This window comes from Odocoileus virginianus, chromosome 7 (genome assembly GCF_023699985.2).
Source record: "Odocoileus virginianus isolate 20LAN1187 ecotype Illinois chromosome 7, Ovbor_1.2, whole genome shotgun sequence".
NCBI classification, from domain to species: domain Eukaryota; kingdom Metazoa; phylum Chordata; class Mammalia; order Artiodactyla; family Cervidae; genus Odocoileus; species Odocoileus virginianus.
Window position 1 is genome coordinate 58632831 of NC_069680.1, and position 18448 is coordinate 58651278.

An 18448-nucleotide genomic window follows, 5' to 3' on the forward strand; every position below is an offset into this window, starting at 1 on the left:
GCCACTGTGCAGACATGTGGGTAAGAGTAAAGTACATACACGGGCTTTAACATAAATCAGAATCCAGTTCAGCCCTACTAGCTTGGCATGCTCCTAAGGTGACAATATAGAAAGACTTTTTGTTGTATACAGTTTGTGTTCCCCGAAATTCCAAACCGGGAAAGGAGTACATTCAGGCTGTATATTGTCACCCTGCTTATCTAACTTATATGTGGAGTACATCATGCAAAATGCTGGGCTGGATGAACCACAAGCTAGAATCAAGATTGCCAGGAGAAATATCAATAACCTCAGATACGCAGATGACACCATCCTTATGGTAGAAAGCAAAGAAGAACTAAAGAGCCTCTTGATGAAAGTGAAAGAGGAGAGTGAAAAAGTTGGCGTAAAACTCAACATTCAGAAAACTAAAATCATGGCATCCATTGCCATCACTTCATGGCAAATAGATGGGGAAACAATGAAAACAGTGAGAGTCTTTATTTTGGGGGGTTCCAAAATCACTGCAGATGGTGACTGCAGGCATGAAATTGAAAGACGCTTGCTCCTTGGAAGAAAAGTTATGACCAACCTAGACAGCATATTAAAAAGCAGAGACATTACTTTGGCGACAAAGTCCGTCTAGTCAAAGCTATGGTTTTTCAAGTTGTCATGTATGGATGTGAGAGTTGGACTATAAAGCAAGCTGAGCACCAAAGAATTGATGCTTTTGAACTGTGGTATTGGAGAAGACTCTTGAGAGTCCCTGGGACTGCAAGGAAATCCACCCAGTCAATCCTAAAGGCAATCAGTCCTAAATATTCATTGGAAGGACTGATACTGAAGCTGAAACTCCAATACTTTGGCCACCTGATGTGAAGAACTGACTCATTTGAAAAGACCCTGATGCTGGGAAAGATTGAGGGTGGGAGGAGAAGGAAACAACAGAGGATGAGATGGTGGGATGGCATCACCGACACGATGAACATGAGTTTGAGTAGGTTCTGGGAGTTGATGATGGACAGGGAAGCCTGGTGTGCTGCAGTCCATGGGGTCACAAAGAGTCAGACACGAATGAGTGACTAAACTGAACTGAACTGAAAATTTGTATGTTGAAAACTAATTCCTAGTGATGGTATTTAGAGGTGGGAGGTGGTATTAGAGGAGGTAATTAGGACACTTATGAATGGGATTTATGCCCTTATAGCAGAGGCCCCAGAGACTTCCCTGGTGGTCCAGTGGTTAAGGCTCTGTGCCCCCTCTAAGAGAAGCAGAGGTTCCATCCCAGGTCAGGGAACGAGGGTCCCACAAGCACCATCCCCCAAAAAAAAGAGGCCTCAGATATATCACTGGCCCATTGCACCATGTAAAAGCACAGTGAGAAGGTGACAGCTATGATGAAGCAGGGTCTCCCCAGATAGCTGCTGGCACCATGACCTTGGACTTTCTGGTTTCAAGAACTTGGAGAAAGAAGTTTATTCTTATGAGTTACCCAGACTATAGTATATTTGTTATAGAAGCCTGAACAGACTAAGACACTTTTATGAACTACCTTATATGTAGCAAGCACTCAACCAAATGAGTTTTTACTATTACAAAAAGGTGGACAAAAAAGTCCTTGGTATCTTTTCTATGATTATGTTCATCATCACATATTTGTTAAGAAAGATAAAAGAGTACTGGAACTTCATGGGTCGCTTCACTACTACATCCCCAGAGACTAGTTCAGGGACTGGCATTCAATAGGTACTCAATACCCATTTACTCAGTGAATGAATGAATGCAGTCTTTACAACATTTTTTAAAATGTAAGACAAAATCATTTAAAATCCACACACATTTACTTAATAGCTCAGCATGTAACTGGTGCTAAAATCCATATTCTGAGATATCCAGAAATAAGTTGCCTATTTGTACTCAAATATTAAACCTACATGTAAGCTTCTATATCAAGCTTCTCTTACTTGAACTAATGGAAATAACAGTCATGGTCACTCAAAATTGAGGATAAACTAAAAATAATTTGCATTGGGGTATATTTGGTTTCAGAATAGTTTGTTATCTTCCCAGTCATTATGAATTAACCATATAAAAATTATTTAGAATCTGCTGAATAAGTAGTTTCTTTTATAATATCTTGCTCATCATATTACTTTATGGCTTGATTAATCATTACAAAAGTCCACTGAGTTAGGTGAAGTAGCCTTTATCTTCATTTTAAGCAACTAAACTTGACATACTTGCCAAAGACCATTGCTAATCATCACTAAATAAACAAGTATGCTTTCCTTTGTACAAGTTACTAGGTTAAGAGATTCACCTGCAGGCACTGTGCCTAGGCTTTTACAGGTACTTTTTTATTTAATCATTACAATTACATTCTGAGGTAAGTACTCCTTTTTTAATATTTATTTATTCGGCTGTCCCACACAGATCTTCATTGCAGCATGAGAACTCTTAGTCCCAGTGCATGGGATCTTAGTTCCATGATCCACAGAAAGGTCACCCAAATAAAAAAAATGGAACACCACCAGTCTCCCAAAAGTCCCTCTCTTATACTCAAATCACTATTTGTTGCTTCTCAGAGACAACCAAATGTCCTCTGAGTTCCAACAATATGGATTTAGCTTTGGCTGTTTCTGAGCTTTATACAAATAAAATCACACAGTATGCAGTGAGTGTATCTGGCTTCCTCCTGTTCATTATTACACTTGTGAGATTCATACACATTGTTGGTGTGGAAGGTATTTACTCATTTTCAGTGTTATTAGTATTTCACTCTATGATAATACCATATTTCAGTTATATATTCTAACACTGATGGACATTTGGGTTGCTTATTCTTTAGGGATATTATGAATATCAAAGATAAGAACATAAATACATATGTTGGGGATATACCTCAGAGTGGAACTGTTGGATCGTAGCTGGATCAACTTGGGGTATACAAATGTCCATAGATAACCACACTTCTCCAAAGTGTCTGTACCCATTTGCATTACCATCAGTAGCATATGAGAGTCCTAGTTGCTAACCTGGCTTACATGTTACCGTAAGACTCTACTCTGGTGTCAACATTACAAAACATAATATGCCCCAAACTGAATTCCTGATCTTTCCCCACCATCATGAACGCTGTTCCAACTATAGGCTTCCTGTTTCACCTTCATCCTTTCAGGTGTTCAGACCCAAAGAAGTCCCCTTTGACTTCTCTTCCTTACCCTATCTCTAATCTGTTAGAAAACCATTTATTCTCTTCATATTCAGATTATCTTAATTTTTCACCACCTCCCCTGCTACTAACCTGATTCAAGTACCCATCATCTAACATCTGAATTATTGCAATAACCACCAACCTGGCCCCCATCTTCCATATTTACATCCCTACAGTTATTCTCCACAGAGCAGCCAAAGTGATCTTTTGCAAACATGCCGTATCATGTCACTTCTCTGCTACAGACCTGTAATGGCTCCTTACTTCACTCTAGTAAAAGTCAGAATTTTTACAATGGTTTGCAAGACCCTTCACTTCCTGTCCCCTTTAACTTTCTAACCTCCTTTCCCCATCAATACCACTCGGCTCCAGTTGCACAGGTCTCACTGCTGTTCTTTGAATGATAAGGCCCTCCTTGACTTTGAAGATTTTGCTTTAGCTCTTCTCTCCCCTTGGAATGCTCCACCTTAGAAATCAACTTGCTAAACTCCCTCCCCTTTTCAAGTTTTCTTGTGTCATTCTCCCAACGAGACATACCACAAATCATCCTATTTAATACTGTACCAGTTAGCGTCTCCATTTCTCTGCCCCATTATCCTTTTTACTTCTTCCCATTTCATTCGTCAATTCTAATATACCGTACAACTTACTTTTTCATGTTGTTCATTGTCTTTCTCACCACAAGTCCCCAATCAATGTAAACTCTAGGATCTTTGCTTTGTTCTCTGATGTACACTGAGCTTGTAAGAGAAACAGAGCAGGCAAATATTTCCTTGTATAAATAATGACCTTTTTTTATCAGCAGAACAAACTAATTCTTAATACTACTGCAGTGTACACCTATCTTTCTACAAGTGCTTATAATGTGGAATTTTAAAAAGTCCCAGCCTTAAGTAATTAAGTGATGGCAACCCAGTCAATTAAGAGAGGGTAGAGACTGAAACATCTCTTTATGGGAAAGCAGAAGAAATTTCTGAGAGATAACATGAAACTTCCGGCCCCACAGTCACACCAACAGTAGGGCTGCACCAGCTACATGTCAAGTAGCTATTGCACAGTTTGCTAGAACCACCGGAATCAGTTTTGGTTGTAGACAGTTTTGCACAATTTCCCAGTCATTCTTAAACAGCTGTCTTCCAGTGTTTGCTTTTTTTTTTTTTTTTTTGCTTTCTTTTAAGCAAACAGCAAAATCCAATTCTACACTCGATCGTGCCTAGTCTCTATAAAAGAAAGGAGTGCCCAGCATGTTTCACTGAAACCCTAGGGTCCTTTACAGGTCTCCCCTCTTTTCTCTGCTATCCAACCTTGAAGAATGGGTGCCTGGTTATACCCTTCCACATCCCCAGCCTAACCTCGAGGCGGTTTCTCCCCAGATTCCTGCTGTCACTAGTCCAGTGATTGTTAGAAAGAGATTACAGCAGGTCGGGCAAACACCTGGCTGGGCACTGGAGCAGCCAGAGCCCAAGAATGTCATCTCGGCCGCTTACACCCGATCTGCCCCTGAACCCGCCCTGGCCACTCCGCGCCCGGCCAGGTCCCCCAGGGGGACACCCACCTCCAGCCAGGAAGGAGCGCAGCCAGTAGAAGTCTCGGCGGGCGGCGGGCCCTCCGGTTCCTGCCGCCTGCGGCATCGCGGGAGGTGGCTCGGCGGGTGCCAGGGCCGCCGCCGCCGCCGCCGCCGCCATCAGGACCAGGGCCGCGTCGGGAGCTTTGGTGGTCAGTTTACAACACAAGAGCCCGAGCCATGGACTGAGCAGGCAGTGACAGGGCACCGACCGCCGCGCGGGCGGGGCGGAATACCACAGGCGCCGCGCGGCGCGGGATGATGGCGTGTACCAGGGGCGGGGCCTGGGTCAAGGCCAGCTGGGGGTGTCGCCCCGGCAGGACGCCTCCCCTTCACCCAGCTTCACCCCACATCCCTACTTCTGGCTTCGCTCTTCAGGCCTCTTCTGTTACAGACAGAAGAAGGGAAGTATGGCCAGGGGAGAAGATCCTTTCCAAACCCGCCGCCTCAGAAAGCTCTCTCCCGTTCTGTAACCGTCCATCGGGCTGCCTTCTGACCTCCCTAAAATGAACCTTTTTCAGAACCAAATTTTGGTTCTTCACGCCTTCCGGGAACTTAGGAAATTGTAATCACATTGCACACTCTTTCTTACCAAATCAGTTCTGCCTTCTCTGAACTTCTTAATGAGTCAGTTTCTGCCTCCCTAACCCCCTGCTAAGCTTCAATTCCATTCCCATCAGCTCTGCCAAAGAAATAATTGCTAAAGCAAGATCTTCTTTCTTTGGGGCCCTAGGAATTACACAAATACTTCTGCTTTGCCAGGACTTTCTGAATCTGTGCCTTCTGCTTAGCTCTGGATTTCCGCCCTATTCCCCACCAACTCCTAAACTCCTAGGAACTTCCAAGTTTCTTCTCCCTGGTCCCACTGCATTATAGACTGTCTTTTTAAACCACCCCTTACCCTGCATTATTCTCTTCCTGAGCATCCCTCATCAACTCCAAGTTGACCAAAATTTATTCATATTCACTGTGACCAAAGCTGTTCTGAACTTTTATCCTCTCAGAAAGTGTGTATTAAGATTTTTGTTAGTATTTACTCCAAACTTTCCTATTTTTGACACTGGTCCCCCATTTCTCTTTCTATGGATAAGCCTCTGCAAAGTCCTTCTAGCCAACGTTTATCACTAATGAAGAGTTCAGATTGCAAACTTGTTTTTTCCCATCTTCCTAATACTCAATTTCCACCAGAAAATACTATCATTATTTGTAATTTGCCTGTCTAATGTGAAGAATTTAAAGGCCCTGAAAGTGTGGATGGCTGCAGAACATTGTGATTGTAATTAATGCTACTGAAATGTACACTTTAAAATGGTTAAAATGGTAAAATTTTTGTGAAGTATGTTGTATTACAATTAAAAAGTACTAGATGGCTGATTCATGTCAATGTATGACAAAAACCACTACAATATTGTGAAATAATTAGCCTCCAACTAATTAAAAAAAATAAAAAAATTTTTAAAAAGTACTAGAAAAACTTCCATAAGATTTTTTTATATATCAAAAAAGAGAAAGATCTATGCTTTCTTATTAAATAACTAGCAAAATTGTATGGTTCCTAGTCCTAACATGTATATTTTTTCTGTCCTGTAAGCTGTGCTGGTATCTCTTCTCATCTACTTCCATTTCAAATGAAATGTTCTTTATAGATTTAAATTATCACATAACAGCCCTCAACTCCAAAACTGAGTCCAGGTCCAAGATGGAAAGTTTATACACATGATAACTGACAAGTCTAGTGACTTTAAATAGCCAATTATTTCTTCTCTACTCAGCTGGCTACTCTATTAAAACTACTCAACCTACAGATGTTACTACACACAACTCTCAGAGATCTTACCCAACCTTAGAGTTTTAAATTATTCTTGGCTGGAAAATCCCATGAACCCAGGAGCCTGGTGGGCTACAGTCCATGGGATTGCAAGAGTTGGACACTACTTAGCGACTAACCCACCACCATAAGAGTTTTAAATAGCATTTATAGGTTGATGGGGCTTCCCTTGTGGTTCAGCTGGTAAAGAATCCACCTGCAATGTGGGAGACCTGGGCTTGAGCCCCGGGTTGGTTAGATCCCGGGAGAAGGAAATGGCAACCCACTCCAGTACTCTTGCCTGTAGAAATCCACGGACAGAGGGGCGGGAGAGGCTGCGGTCCATGGAATCACAGAGTCAGACGTGACTGTGTGACTAACTTTCACTTTTCACAGGTTGATGACTCTCAATCTCCAGCCCTTCCCACTCACTCTCCAACTGTATTGCTTCATATTTCCCATTTCACCACTTGTTTATCTAATTGGCATCTATTTGCCATTGGTGGTGGTTTAACACTAAGTCATGTCCAACTCTTGCGACCCCATGGACTGTAGCCTGCCAGGCTCCTCTGTCTATGGGATTTCCCAGGCCAGAATACTGAAGTGTGTTGCCCTTTCCTTCTCCAGGGGATCTTCCTGAGCCAGAGAAGGGATCCAGCCCAGGTCTCCTGCTTTGCAGGCGCTCTCTTGCATTGCGGGCAGGTTCTTTACCAACTGAGCCACCAGGGAAGCCCATCTATTTGCCATATCCAAAACTAAATTCCTCATCTTTCTTTGCAAACATGCTACACCTGCAACCTTTTCTCATTTCATTAAATCACAACTCCATCATCAGTCCATAAAGCTTGACTAATTTCCTAAATAATCTCCCTACTTTCTCTTGCTTCCTACTGTCTCTTCCCAAGATGGCAATCAAATCAGTTTTTTAAAACCTGAAGCAAATCTTGTCACATCTTATCCCAAAACCCTTTGATGACTTCCCATATCACTTGGGAAATTCCTATAATAGTTGACTATTCTATCTCTGACCTCAATGCCTAGAACTTCCTTCAGTTACACTGGCTTCTTTATTCCTCATAAATACCTGGCATGCTTCTCCCATGGCTTTGCACAAACTGTTCTTTCTACCTGTACTTCTTTACCCCTAGATATTCCATGTAACTTCCTCCAATCTCCAATCAGATTTTACACATATGTAAGCTTGTCAAGCTCCAGGTCTTGTTTTTGCTGACTGTACACAGCTTCTCATCTTTGGCTACCTCTGTTTCATCCACTATGCTGAAGCCTTTGACTGGGTGGGTCATAACAAACTGTGGAAAGTTCTTAAAGAGATAGGAATACCAGACCATCTTACCTGTCTCCTGAGAAGATTATGTGCCAGTCAAGAAGCAACAGTTAGAACCCTGTATGGAACTGATTTGTTGAGCATTGAGAAAGAAGTATGACAGGGCTGTCTGTTGTCACCCTGTTTATTTAACCTATACTCTGAGCACATCATAAAAAATGCCCGGCTGAATGAGTTACAAGGGACAAAACAAGATAGGCATGAGAAACATCAGCAACCTCAGATATGCAGATTATACCACTCTAAAGGCAGAAAGTGAAGAGAAACTAAAGAACCTCTTGACGAGGCTGAAGGAGGAGAGTGGAAAATTCAGCTTAAAACTAACTGTTAGTAAAACTAAGATTATGACATCTGGCCCCATTATTTCATGGCAAATAGAAGGGGAAAGGTGGGAGCAGTGACGGATTTTCTCTTCTTGGGCTCTAAAATCACTGCAGATGGTGAATGCTGCCATGAAGTCAGAAGACGATTGCTTCTTGGCAGGAAAGCTATGACAAACCTATACAGTGTGTTGAAAAGCAGAGACATCACTCTCCCAACAAAAACGCATATAGTCAAGGCAATGGTCTTCCCAGTAGTCACATATAGTTGTGAGAGCTGGACCGTAAAGAAGGCAGAGCTCCAAAGAATTGATGCCTTTGAATTGTGGTACTGGAGAAGCCTGCTGAGAATCCCTTGGACAGCAAGGAGATAAACCAGTCAATCTTAAAGGAAATCAACCCCGAATACTCATTGGAGGGACTGATGCTGAAGCTAAGTAAGTAAGTGAAGTTGTTCAGCTGTGTCCGACTCTTTGTGGCCCCATGGACTGTAGCCCACCAGGCTTCTTGTCCACGGGATTTTCCAGGCAAGAGTACTGGAGTGGGTGGCCATTTCCTTCTCCAGGGGATCTTCCTGACCCAGGGATCAATCCCAGGTCTCCCGCATTGTAGACAGACGCTTTACCACCTGAGCCACCAGGGAAATTGGAAAGACTGATGCTGAAGCTAAAGCTCCAGTATTTTGGTCGCCTGATGCAAACAGCCAACTCATTGGAAAAGTCCCTAATGCTGGGAAAAATTGAGGGCAGAAGGAAAAGAGGGCTTCAGAGCATGAGATGGCTGGATGGCATCACTGGTGCAGTGAACATGAACTTCGGCAAATTCTGGGAGATAGTGTGGAACAGAGGGGCCTGGCGTGCTGCAGTCTATTGTGTCACAAAGAGTTGGACATGAGTGGGAGACTGAACAGCAAGCTTCTCAAGGAGGCTTTTCCTGACTGTAATATTTAAAATTACCCACTTCACCCTCACCCCTACCAAAACTCATTCTCTCTCTCTCTCTCTCTTTTCTTTTTTTAAGAGGAAAAGGAAAGAGTGGCTTTATTACTTTTCCAAGTAAAGGGGGAACATAGTAGGCTAGTGCCTCAAGAACTGTGCCCCCATCCCTGGTGAGAATATGTGTCAGTTGCTTAGTCATGTCCAACTCTTAGTGACCCTATGCTGTAGCCCACCAGGCTCCTCTGTCCATGGGGATTCTCCAGGCAAGAATACTGGAGTGGGTTGCTATGCCCTTCTCCAGGGGACCTTTCCAACCCAGAGGTCAAACGAGGGTCTCCTACATTGCAGGAGGATCCTTTACTTTTTGAGCCACCATGGAAGCCTAGGTAGAGATTATATAGTCAGGCAAGTGTATGTGATAAGGATCAAGGCAGTAACAGTTTTCATTCCTTCTTCTACAAAGTTTCAAAAGGGTGAGGTTGCTGACAAAATTAGGGTGTGTGCAGTGGTGGTTGGATCTCCTTAATCTTGATGAGCCTCTCTGGTCCCTTTAATCTTGCCTCAAGTGGTGTCCTGGGTGCTTCTCCTTTGATTCCCAACTCTTCTGCCCTTAGGAACTCAGAGAAGGTCATGGAGGCTGGAGTCTTGCTCTGGGGTTATCAAAGAGAGTTTCCTGGGTACAGACAGTCCACTGGAGCAGGGGTGATGGAAAACTGCAGGATGAGGGGCTCTTGAGAGTCCTTGAAAGCTTTCTTCAAAGCTGTGCTGCTTCCCTGAGGTGTGGGGGAGGGGAGCGTGCAGAGGTCACTATGGTAGTGACCCAGTGACTCCTGGAAGGTGGGTGCCAGGGCTGGAAGCCCAGCTCTGTGGCTTATTTGATAAATATACCCTCCTCCCCTGAGCTTGGAGCCCCTTCATAACCTAAGGCAGTTCCCCCCACCCATGCCCATCACTCCAGGAGTAAGATATGCTCTGTGGGCCTCAGCAAGGCAGCACCAGGAACTCAGTCTTAGGTGCTCGCCCTGAGGTCAGGAGCCAAGAGCCAAGTCTCCTGGAGCCTGAGAGGGAGACAGGAGGAGACAGGGGGAGAACCAGTGACTCTTGTGCCTGTTTTACAGGTGAGAACACTGAGCCCTGAGGGGCAGTGATCCAGCAGGGCTGCCCTAGGACCAAGGTGACTGGATACTTTCAAGCACTGAGTATCTGCTCACTGCCTTCTTGCTAAATTGAATCACTGATGTGGCCCTCCTGCCTTACAACTGATCCTCCCAGTTTGGGGTCCTTCAGCCTGGTCAGTGGCCTGCAGGTGGCAGTGAATCCTGGGGGTCTGACCTCATGGCCAGGGCCCCTGTGCAGAGAGAGGCGGAGGGGAGAGAAAAGAGGGAGGGAGGAGGAAAATGGAAGAAAAGAAAGGAACAGAGGCTCATTGTCTCTTCTGTCTTCTTTTTTCTCTCATTTAGCTTTTTTTCATGGTACTTATCAGTGCTTATTAAATATATGTATATTGGATTCCCCTCTTAACTCAGCTGGTAAAGAATCGCCTGCAATGCAGGAGACCCAAATTCAATTCCTGGGTCAGGAAGATCCCCTGGAGAAGGGAATGGCAACCCATTCCAGTATTCTTGCCTGGAGAATCCCTTGGATAGAGGAGCCTGGCAGGCTACAGTCCATGGGGTTGCAAAGAGTCGGACACGACTGAGTGACTAACATTTTCACTTTCTTCCAGAGCACTACTGGTTTTTCCAGTAGTCATGTATGGACGAGAGGGTCGGGCCATAAATAAGGCAGAGCCCCCCAAAATTGATACTTTCAAACTGTGGTGCTGGAGAAGACTCTTGAGAGTCCCTTGGACAGCAAGGAAATCAAACCAGTCCATCCTAAAGGAAATCATCCCTGAATAGTCATTGGAAGTATGAATTCTAAAGCTGAAGCTCCAATACTTTGGCCACCTGATGCGAAGAGCCGATTCACTGGAAAAGACCCTGATGCTGGGAAAGATTGAGGGCAAGAGAAGGGAACGACAGAGGATGAGATGGTTGGGTGGTATCACTGACTCAATGGACATGAGTTTGAGCTAACTCAGGGAGATAGTGAAATACAGGGGAGCCTGGCATGCTGTAGTTCATGGGGTCGCAGAGAACCGGACATGACTTGGCAACTGAACAACAATAAGAGCCCAGGCACAGCAGTTGTGGTACACGGGCTTAGCTACTCTGCGACATGTAGGATCTTCCTGGACCAGGGATCAAACCCATGTCTGCTACATTGCCAAGTGAATTCTTTACCACTGAGCCACCAGGGAAGCCTGTAAAATGTTTTTATTATCAGTCTCCCCCCACTAGCATGTGAGCTCCATGAAGGTAGGAATTATCTGTTTTGTTCATTTGCTATGTCTTTTCACACTGACTAGATAGTAAATAATTGTGGCTTTACTTAAAGACCAACCTTTTCTATGACTTTCACTTCTAGAATATCTAGCATCTAGTGGCCAGAGGCTAAAGAAATGGAGAAAAACGAATCCTTTCCCTAGATTAATGTACTATTTCACGGGATGAATGTGAACCTAATAGTAAAATAAATATACACAAATAAAAAGTAAGGGTAAAGAAGAAAGACCGATTATATTTGTCATAGGTCACCCAGGAAGGATATGCAGATGACGCCACCCTTATGGCAGAAAGCAAAGAAGAACTAAAGAGCCTCTTGATGAAAGTGAAAGAGGAGAGTGAAAAAGTTAGCTTAGAACTCAACATTCAGAAAACTAAGATCATGGCATCTGGTCCCATCACTTCATGGTAAATAGATGGGGAAACAGTGGAAACAGTGACAGACTTTATTTTTCTGAGCTCCAAAATCACTACAGATGGTGACTGCAGCCATGAAATTAAAAGACGCTTACTCCTTAGAAGAAAATTTATGACCAACCTAGACAGCATATTTAAAAGCAGAGACATTACTTTGCCAACAAAGGTCAATCTAGTCAAAGCTATGGTTTTTCCAGTAGTCATGTTTGGGTGTGAGAGTTGGACTATAAAGAAAGCAGAGCACAGAAGAATTGATGCTTTTGAACTGTGGTGTTGGAGAAGACTCTTGAGAGTCCCTTGGACTGCAAGGAGATGCAACCAGTCCATCCTAAAGGAGATCAGTCCTAAATATTCATTGGAAGGACTGATGCTGAAGCTGAAGCTCCAATACTTTGGCCACCTGATGTGAAGAACTGACTCATTTGAAAAGACCCTGATACTGGGAAAGATTGAAGGCAGGAGGAGAAGGGGACGACAGAGGATGAGATGATTGGATAGCATCACCGACTCAATGGGCATTAGTTTGAGTGGCTTCTGAGAGTTGGTGATGGAGAGGGAGGCCTGGTGTGCTACAATCCATGGTGTCTCAGAGTCAGACAGGACTGAGTGACTGAACTGAACTGAACCCAGGAAGGAGGTAATTGAACTGTCCTTTGACACAGCTAAACATCGGCCAAGGCAAACAAACATACCTACATATACACAGGTTGCACACACACACACACACACACATAAGGAAGCTCAATTTGTTCCAAAAACAAAGAATTATCCAGTTTGCCTGGTTTAAGATCCTTCACCCCTTCTCCATGACTCCCCAACATTTGTATGGCAGACCACAGACCAATAACGTTAGAGAAATAAGTCAAGGTTATATCATGAACGGTTTCAATCTTGGTCTAAAGAGTTTAGACTTAATTCAGTGGTTAATGAGAAACCGATAACAACTATGTTTTAGAAGAATTAATCTGGAAAAGATGAACATGATGATTGGGAAGACAGACACTGACAGATACAACAGTAAAGAAGTGAGATAGGAAGCCTTTGCAATCATCCAGACAAGAGAGTTGGTTGAGAGCATGAAAACATGATCAGAAAGAAAATAGATGGAAGACAGAACCTTCTGTACTTGCTAAGAAATTAGATATGGAAGGCAAGGCATAGGATAAGTCAAAACTGCTTCAGGTTTTGCTAGGGTGGTTAAGAGACTTGATGGAGAATTAACAGAAGAGGGAAAACAGAAAGAGGGACAGGTTTAAGGCACAGAAAGGGAATAGGAATTATGGCACAAACAGTAAAGATGAAAATATACAAAATACCAAAAGCGAAATGTTTGGCAAAGTTTTTTAAAAAATACGGATAATATGTGAATATCATATAGAGTGAATATAGCAATAACTACCTAAAAAGTCCTCTTTGAAAGCTTCACCCAAACCCACATATACCCCAATTTTTAATGAAACAGGGAGAAATCAATGTTCCATTTTTTTTTCTTTATTTTTTCAGCGGTGGAAAAGTCTTTTATTCTATCAGTCAAGCCCATGGGCCAGGCCTGGACCTGGAATCAGGAATAGCTGAGCAGGACCTCTCCTTCTTCCCCTCCCTCTTCCTCTGGCTTCTCTTTGTCCTTTTTCTGCTCTTCTCCTGTGCCAAGGTTTGTTCTGGCTTCTTCCCCAGTTGGACATCACAGGAGGTAACAAATAGGACAGCAGGCATGGTCTTTGGGAACCCTGTGGGTAGCAGACACTGGGCGACCAGCTCTGTGAACTCAAGGTTGTTCAGGCTTACAAGGTTGTACACGATGATGGCTCACAAGTGCATGGCCCCAAAAATAGCTTGGAGCCTGCAGAACATCTGCTCCAAAAGTGAGGCTTCAGTTCACATTAAGGGCCCCTACTCTGCCAGCTTCTGTACCCAGAGTTCAAAGTTGAGGCCCAAGCAATTAAGGCATGACCACAGGTAGACAATATCATAAGACAGAGCCACCAAGTGGTGATGGCAAATGTGGCCACAGTGGCCGCCAGCTCTGGGATCACTGCAGAGTGCTCCCTACCAATGTGGTCGTATACGTACTTACAGAGCCAGTCATTGATGCCAAGGTCAGAGTACATCTCCTCAAAAATGCAGAGCACTGTGATACACTGGGGAGGCTGGCGGGGGTCCAAGGGGTCGAGGTGCACCATGGTGTTGACAATGCTGAAGAGGAAGGCCACCTTCACCCAGTCATATGCCAAGTCTGAGTAGGTTAAGCCAGCTGCAGACAGGGGGTCATCCCTGCCCACTCCCCACCCCAACCCAAGCTTCCCCAAATCCAAGAGAGGCCCCTATTTTTTTTGGCTGTGCTGGGTTTTCCTTGTGGGGAATAGGCTCTTCCTTGTGGCAGGTGGGCTTTCTCTGGTTGTGGCAAGCAGGCCTACTCTCTAGCTGTGGTGCACAGGCTTCTCATTGCAGTAGCTTCTCTTGTTGAGGAGCATGGGCTCTAAAGCTTCCAGAGGAGGCCCCATTTTAATAAACATTGTCATGAACCTTAGCTGTCTTTGTAAGTCTTCCATTAAGTAGTCTCTTTTAGACCACAGATCATTAACTTTTATTTAGTTATTTTTACCAGGAATAAGCATCATGTATCAGAGATGCCTTATAACTTAAATAACTTTGGAGTCATATATAGTTTATCCATGGATAAGATAGTTGGATAGCATCACTGACTCAAAGGACATGAGTTTGAGCAAACTCCGGGAGATAGTGAAGGACACGGAAGCCTGATATGCTATAGTCCGTGGAGTCACAAATGACTTAGCGACTGAACAACAAAGACAACATAATTTATCCACATGTAATATATAATCTGGGCTTCCCCACTGTCTTAGTGGTAAAGAATTTGCCTGCAATGCAGGAGCCAAAGGAGATCTGGGTTCCATTCCTGGGTCAGAAAAATACCCTGGAGGAGGGTGTGGTAACCCACCCCAGTATTTTCGCCTGAAAAATCCTGTGGACAGAGCAGACTGGTGGGCTCCAGTCAAAGGATCGCAAAGAGTCAGACATGACTGAAGCGACTTGGCACTCGTGCAACACGATCTTGGCGTGTTTAGTAAAACATATCCATGAACAAAATTTAAAACACTTTAGATGCTATACAACTTCACATGAAATTAAACACCCACGTTTTCTTTTATCTGTATATAAAGTATAGCATTTTAGTATATTAGAAGAAATATCATAATAATTTCTGAAAGAATATACGAGAAACTGTCAGCAGAGATTACCTCTGTAGAGTGGAATGAATGAAGGATGGTGGGGGTTACACCTTTCATTTCATTGTACGATATTTTATATGGTTTGCTTTTTTGTTTTCTTTTGGCCTCTCCTCGTGACATGTGGGCTTTTATTTCACCAACCAGGGACAGACCAGGGGTTGAATCCATGCCCCATGCAGTGGAAGGACAGAGTCTTAACCACTGGACCACCAGTTAAGTCCTGAAAACAGGAATTTTAGGAAATGGTGTCTTTTTTTAAATTATGGCATTAGTGATCAGGTACTCAAAAAATGAAAAGTAACATTTTCTAATTGTCTTTTTGTACAGTCCACGAAAGCTGTACATTAAATTTCTAACACAGTATAGTGAAAACAAACAGAAACATGACTGTCTGCTTCTCTACTTAACAGGTAAATGATCTTAAAGGAAATAAAGGCCTTACCTTCAGTTTTTAATCTATAAAAGATGAGTGATACTTCCCCTGAGATATGACATGAATATCAAATAAGATTATTTCAGCAAAGGACCTACCACAGTGCTCAGCACTTAGTATGTGCTATATTTCTTTCATTTCCTTAGTTTGTGCACCCCTAGACCTGCAAAACAGATCATTATTCATCCAACCATGCGTATTTACCGTCCACCTACTGAATGCCAGCCATTATGTTAGATGGTTAAGCTATAAAAATAAGATTTAAAAAAAAGATAAAAAAAAAAGATAAAATTCCTACAAAGACTTCTGTAAGAGAGCAAGCAGTTCCAAAAAAAGTATATACAAAAAGTACAATTTGTCAGTATCTATCCAATATTAGGGGTGTGCAAGAAGTACTATAAGGTACAAAGAGGAGAGAAACCATGTCTATTGGGATGGGGTGGTGGGAAGAACATTAGGAAAAGCTATAGTCTTGAACTGAGCCTTAAAAACTGAGTAAGAATTTTCTGAGTATTTCAGAAGACAAACTACATTATCTCAATGTAGTTACAATTAGATATAGCAATGAACTAGAAATTAAAGAACGGACCTTATTTATTTTTATTGTTGTCAACAGATATTTCTTATACAGGTGCTATGTATCAGAGATACAACAGTAAATAAAAACTTGATCCCTGCACTTCAGGGAGTTTATATTCTAGTGGGAAAGGGAGATCTTAATCAAATAACCAAAGAAATTTATGTAAAATTGAAACTGGGATAAGTACTTCTGAGAAAAGGCTTAGTGCATGATGATATAAGAGCATAAAAAGAGGAATGACCTAAACAAGTTTACAAAAGCCTTCTTTTTATTTTATTTTATTTTTTATTATTTCTTACAGAAGCCTTCTTTAAGGAATTAATGATTGAACCCAAAGTTTCCATCCCATAATTGAGGACCTAAGATCAATCATGCCCCATGGCATGGCCAAAAATTAGGCATTCCAGAAAAAAGAATCAGAGCTAATGGTAGAAGAGTTTGGGGTCTTCAAGGATATAATCACAATTTCAAATGCATTGCCATACTATGCCCCTCCAGGGTTCAGGCAGGTCACTTATATTGACAAATGTGTAAGATAATAGCTGCTGCTGCTAAGTCACTTCAGTCGTGTCCAACTCTGTGCGACCCCGTAGATGGCAGCCCACCAGGCTCTCCGGTCCCTGGATTCTCCAAGCAAGAACACTGGAGTGGGTTGCCATTTCCTTCCCCAATGCACGAAAGTGAAAAGTGAAAGTGAAGTTGTTCAGTCGTGTCCAACTCTCAGCGACCCCATGGACTGCAGCCTACCAGGCTCTTCCGTCTGCGGGATTTTCCAGGCAAGAGTACTGGAGTGGGTTGCCATTTCCTTCTGCAGTAAGATAATAGAGGGAGCTGCTAAACTGAAGAACTGTAAAGTGCTTGCTTTGCCTAAAATAAAACATATCTGCAAATTAAATTCACTGGTTTCCAAGAACAGAATTATTGGTTTGCAATTGTAGAATAAAGCCATTGAGGCTGGAGTGGGAAAAACTAGGATATTTATGATTTAAGACGAGGTAGAGAAATAGGTCAAGTCTTACAGCCACTGGCAGCTTGTAGCCACTTTAGGAGTCTTGACATTATCCCTAAAGCAACATGAAGCCAGTGTTAAGCTGTGTTTAACATGGTGAGGTATATTTCAAAATGGTCATTCTGCCTGTGGCTTAGATAATGAAATAGGACAAAAGTAGGTGTGAGTACACTATTGCAAAACATGGCAATTGGTCTAGAGTAAAGGCCATGGGAATGGACAGAAGTGGATGGATTTGAGACATACTGAAGTGATGAAAGGGATAGAACTTGGTGGTTCAGTAAAAGGACTGAGGAAAAGGAGATGTCAAAGCTAATTCCTAGGTTCCTGGTTCTGTGACTGGATGGATTCACTGAGGCAAGGATCACTAGAAGAGGATCAGTTTGTTGTTTCTCTAGGGCAAAGTGAAAGGCCAGGGGAGAGAATGAGTTGCTTGGTAGCAACATATTGAGTATGCAGAGGCCTCAGAGACCTCCAAGAGGAGATACTGAAAAGGTGAATATATGGAGCAGCCTTGGCTGAAAATACAATATTAGTTAAGTCCAAGCTAAAGAGAGAGAGAACCTAGAACTCAGCCTTGTGCGTGTCCATCTGTGCTAAGTCACTTCAGTCGTGTCTGACTCTTTGTAACCCTTTGGAGTGTAACCCTCTGGACTGTAACCCTCCAGGTTCCTCTGTCCATGGGATTCTCCAAAGAATACTGGAGTGGTTTGCCATTCTCTCCTCCAGGGGATCTTCCCAATCCAGGGATCAAACCTGGTCTCCTGCATTGCAGGCAGATTCTTTATTGTCTGAGCCATCAAGGAAACCCCAGCCTTGAGTAACTGCAGTACCTAATTGCCAGCTGGAGAATGATGAGCTAGTAAAAAAGACGGAGGAGTAGCTAGATATATGGTAGAGGTAAGGTAGGGCGGGGGTTGGAAGTGTGTATAGAAGTCAGTGGTAAGGAGTGTTTTAAGAGTAATGTAATATTGGAAATGTTGAGTTTAAAAAGTCCGTGAAGGATCTAAGTCAAAATAGTCTGGAGCTCAAAAATGGGATTCAGGCTAGAGAGATAAACTTGGAAATCTGGGGCATTTACATGGCAACTTAAAGCCATGTTTGTTTAGAAAGTATAGTATAATGTGTAAAGATGGTATTCAATCAACAGTAGCAATTATATTTATATATTTAGATATATTAAATATATTTATATATTCACACA

At 42.9% G+C, this 18448-nt stretch overlaps 1 protein-coding gene across 2 annotated transcripts in view; it reads right to left on the reverse strand.

Moving 5' to 3' along the window:
* The window catches only part of SLC25A16 (solute carrier family 25 member 16), a 28726-nt gene extending 23712 nt beyond the window's left edge, over positions 1-5014 (reverse strand). The window contains exon 1 of one of the 2 annotated variants that reach the window (XM_020869866.2): positions 4749-5012. In XM_020869866.2, coding sequence (XP_020725525.1) covers positions 4749-4878 — 130 coding nt within the window. In that variant the 5' untranslated portion in view covers positions 4879-5012. Of the gene's footprint in view, positions 1-4748 lie in introns of both variants that reach the window. The other variant, XM_020869869.2, reaches the window with a different exon arrangement.
* Between the last annotated feature and the right edge of the window lie 13434 nt (positions 5015-18448).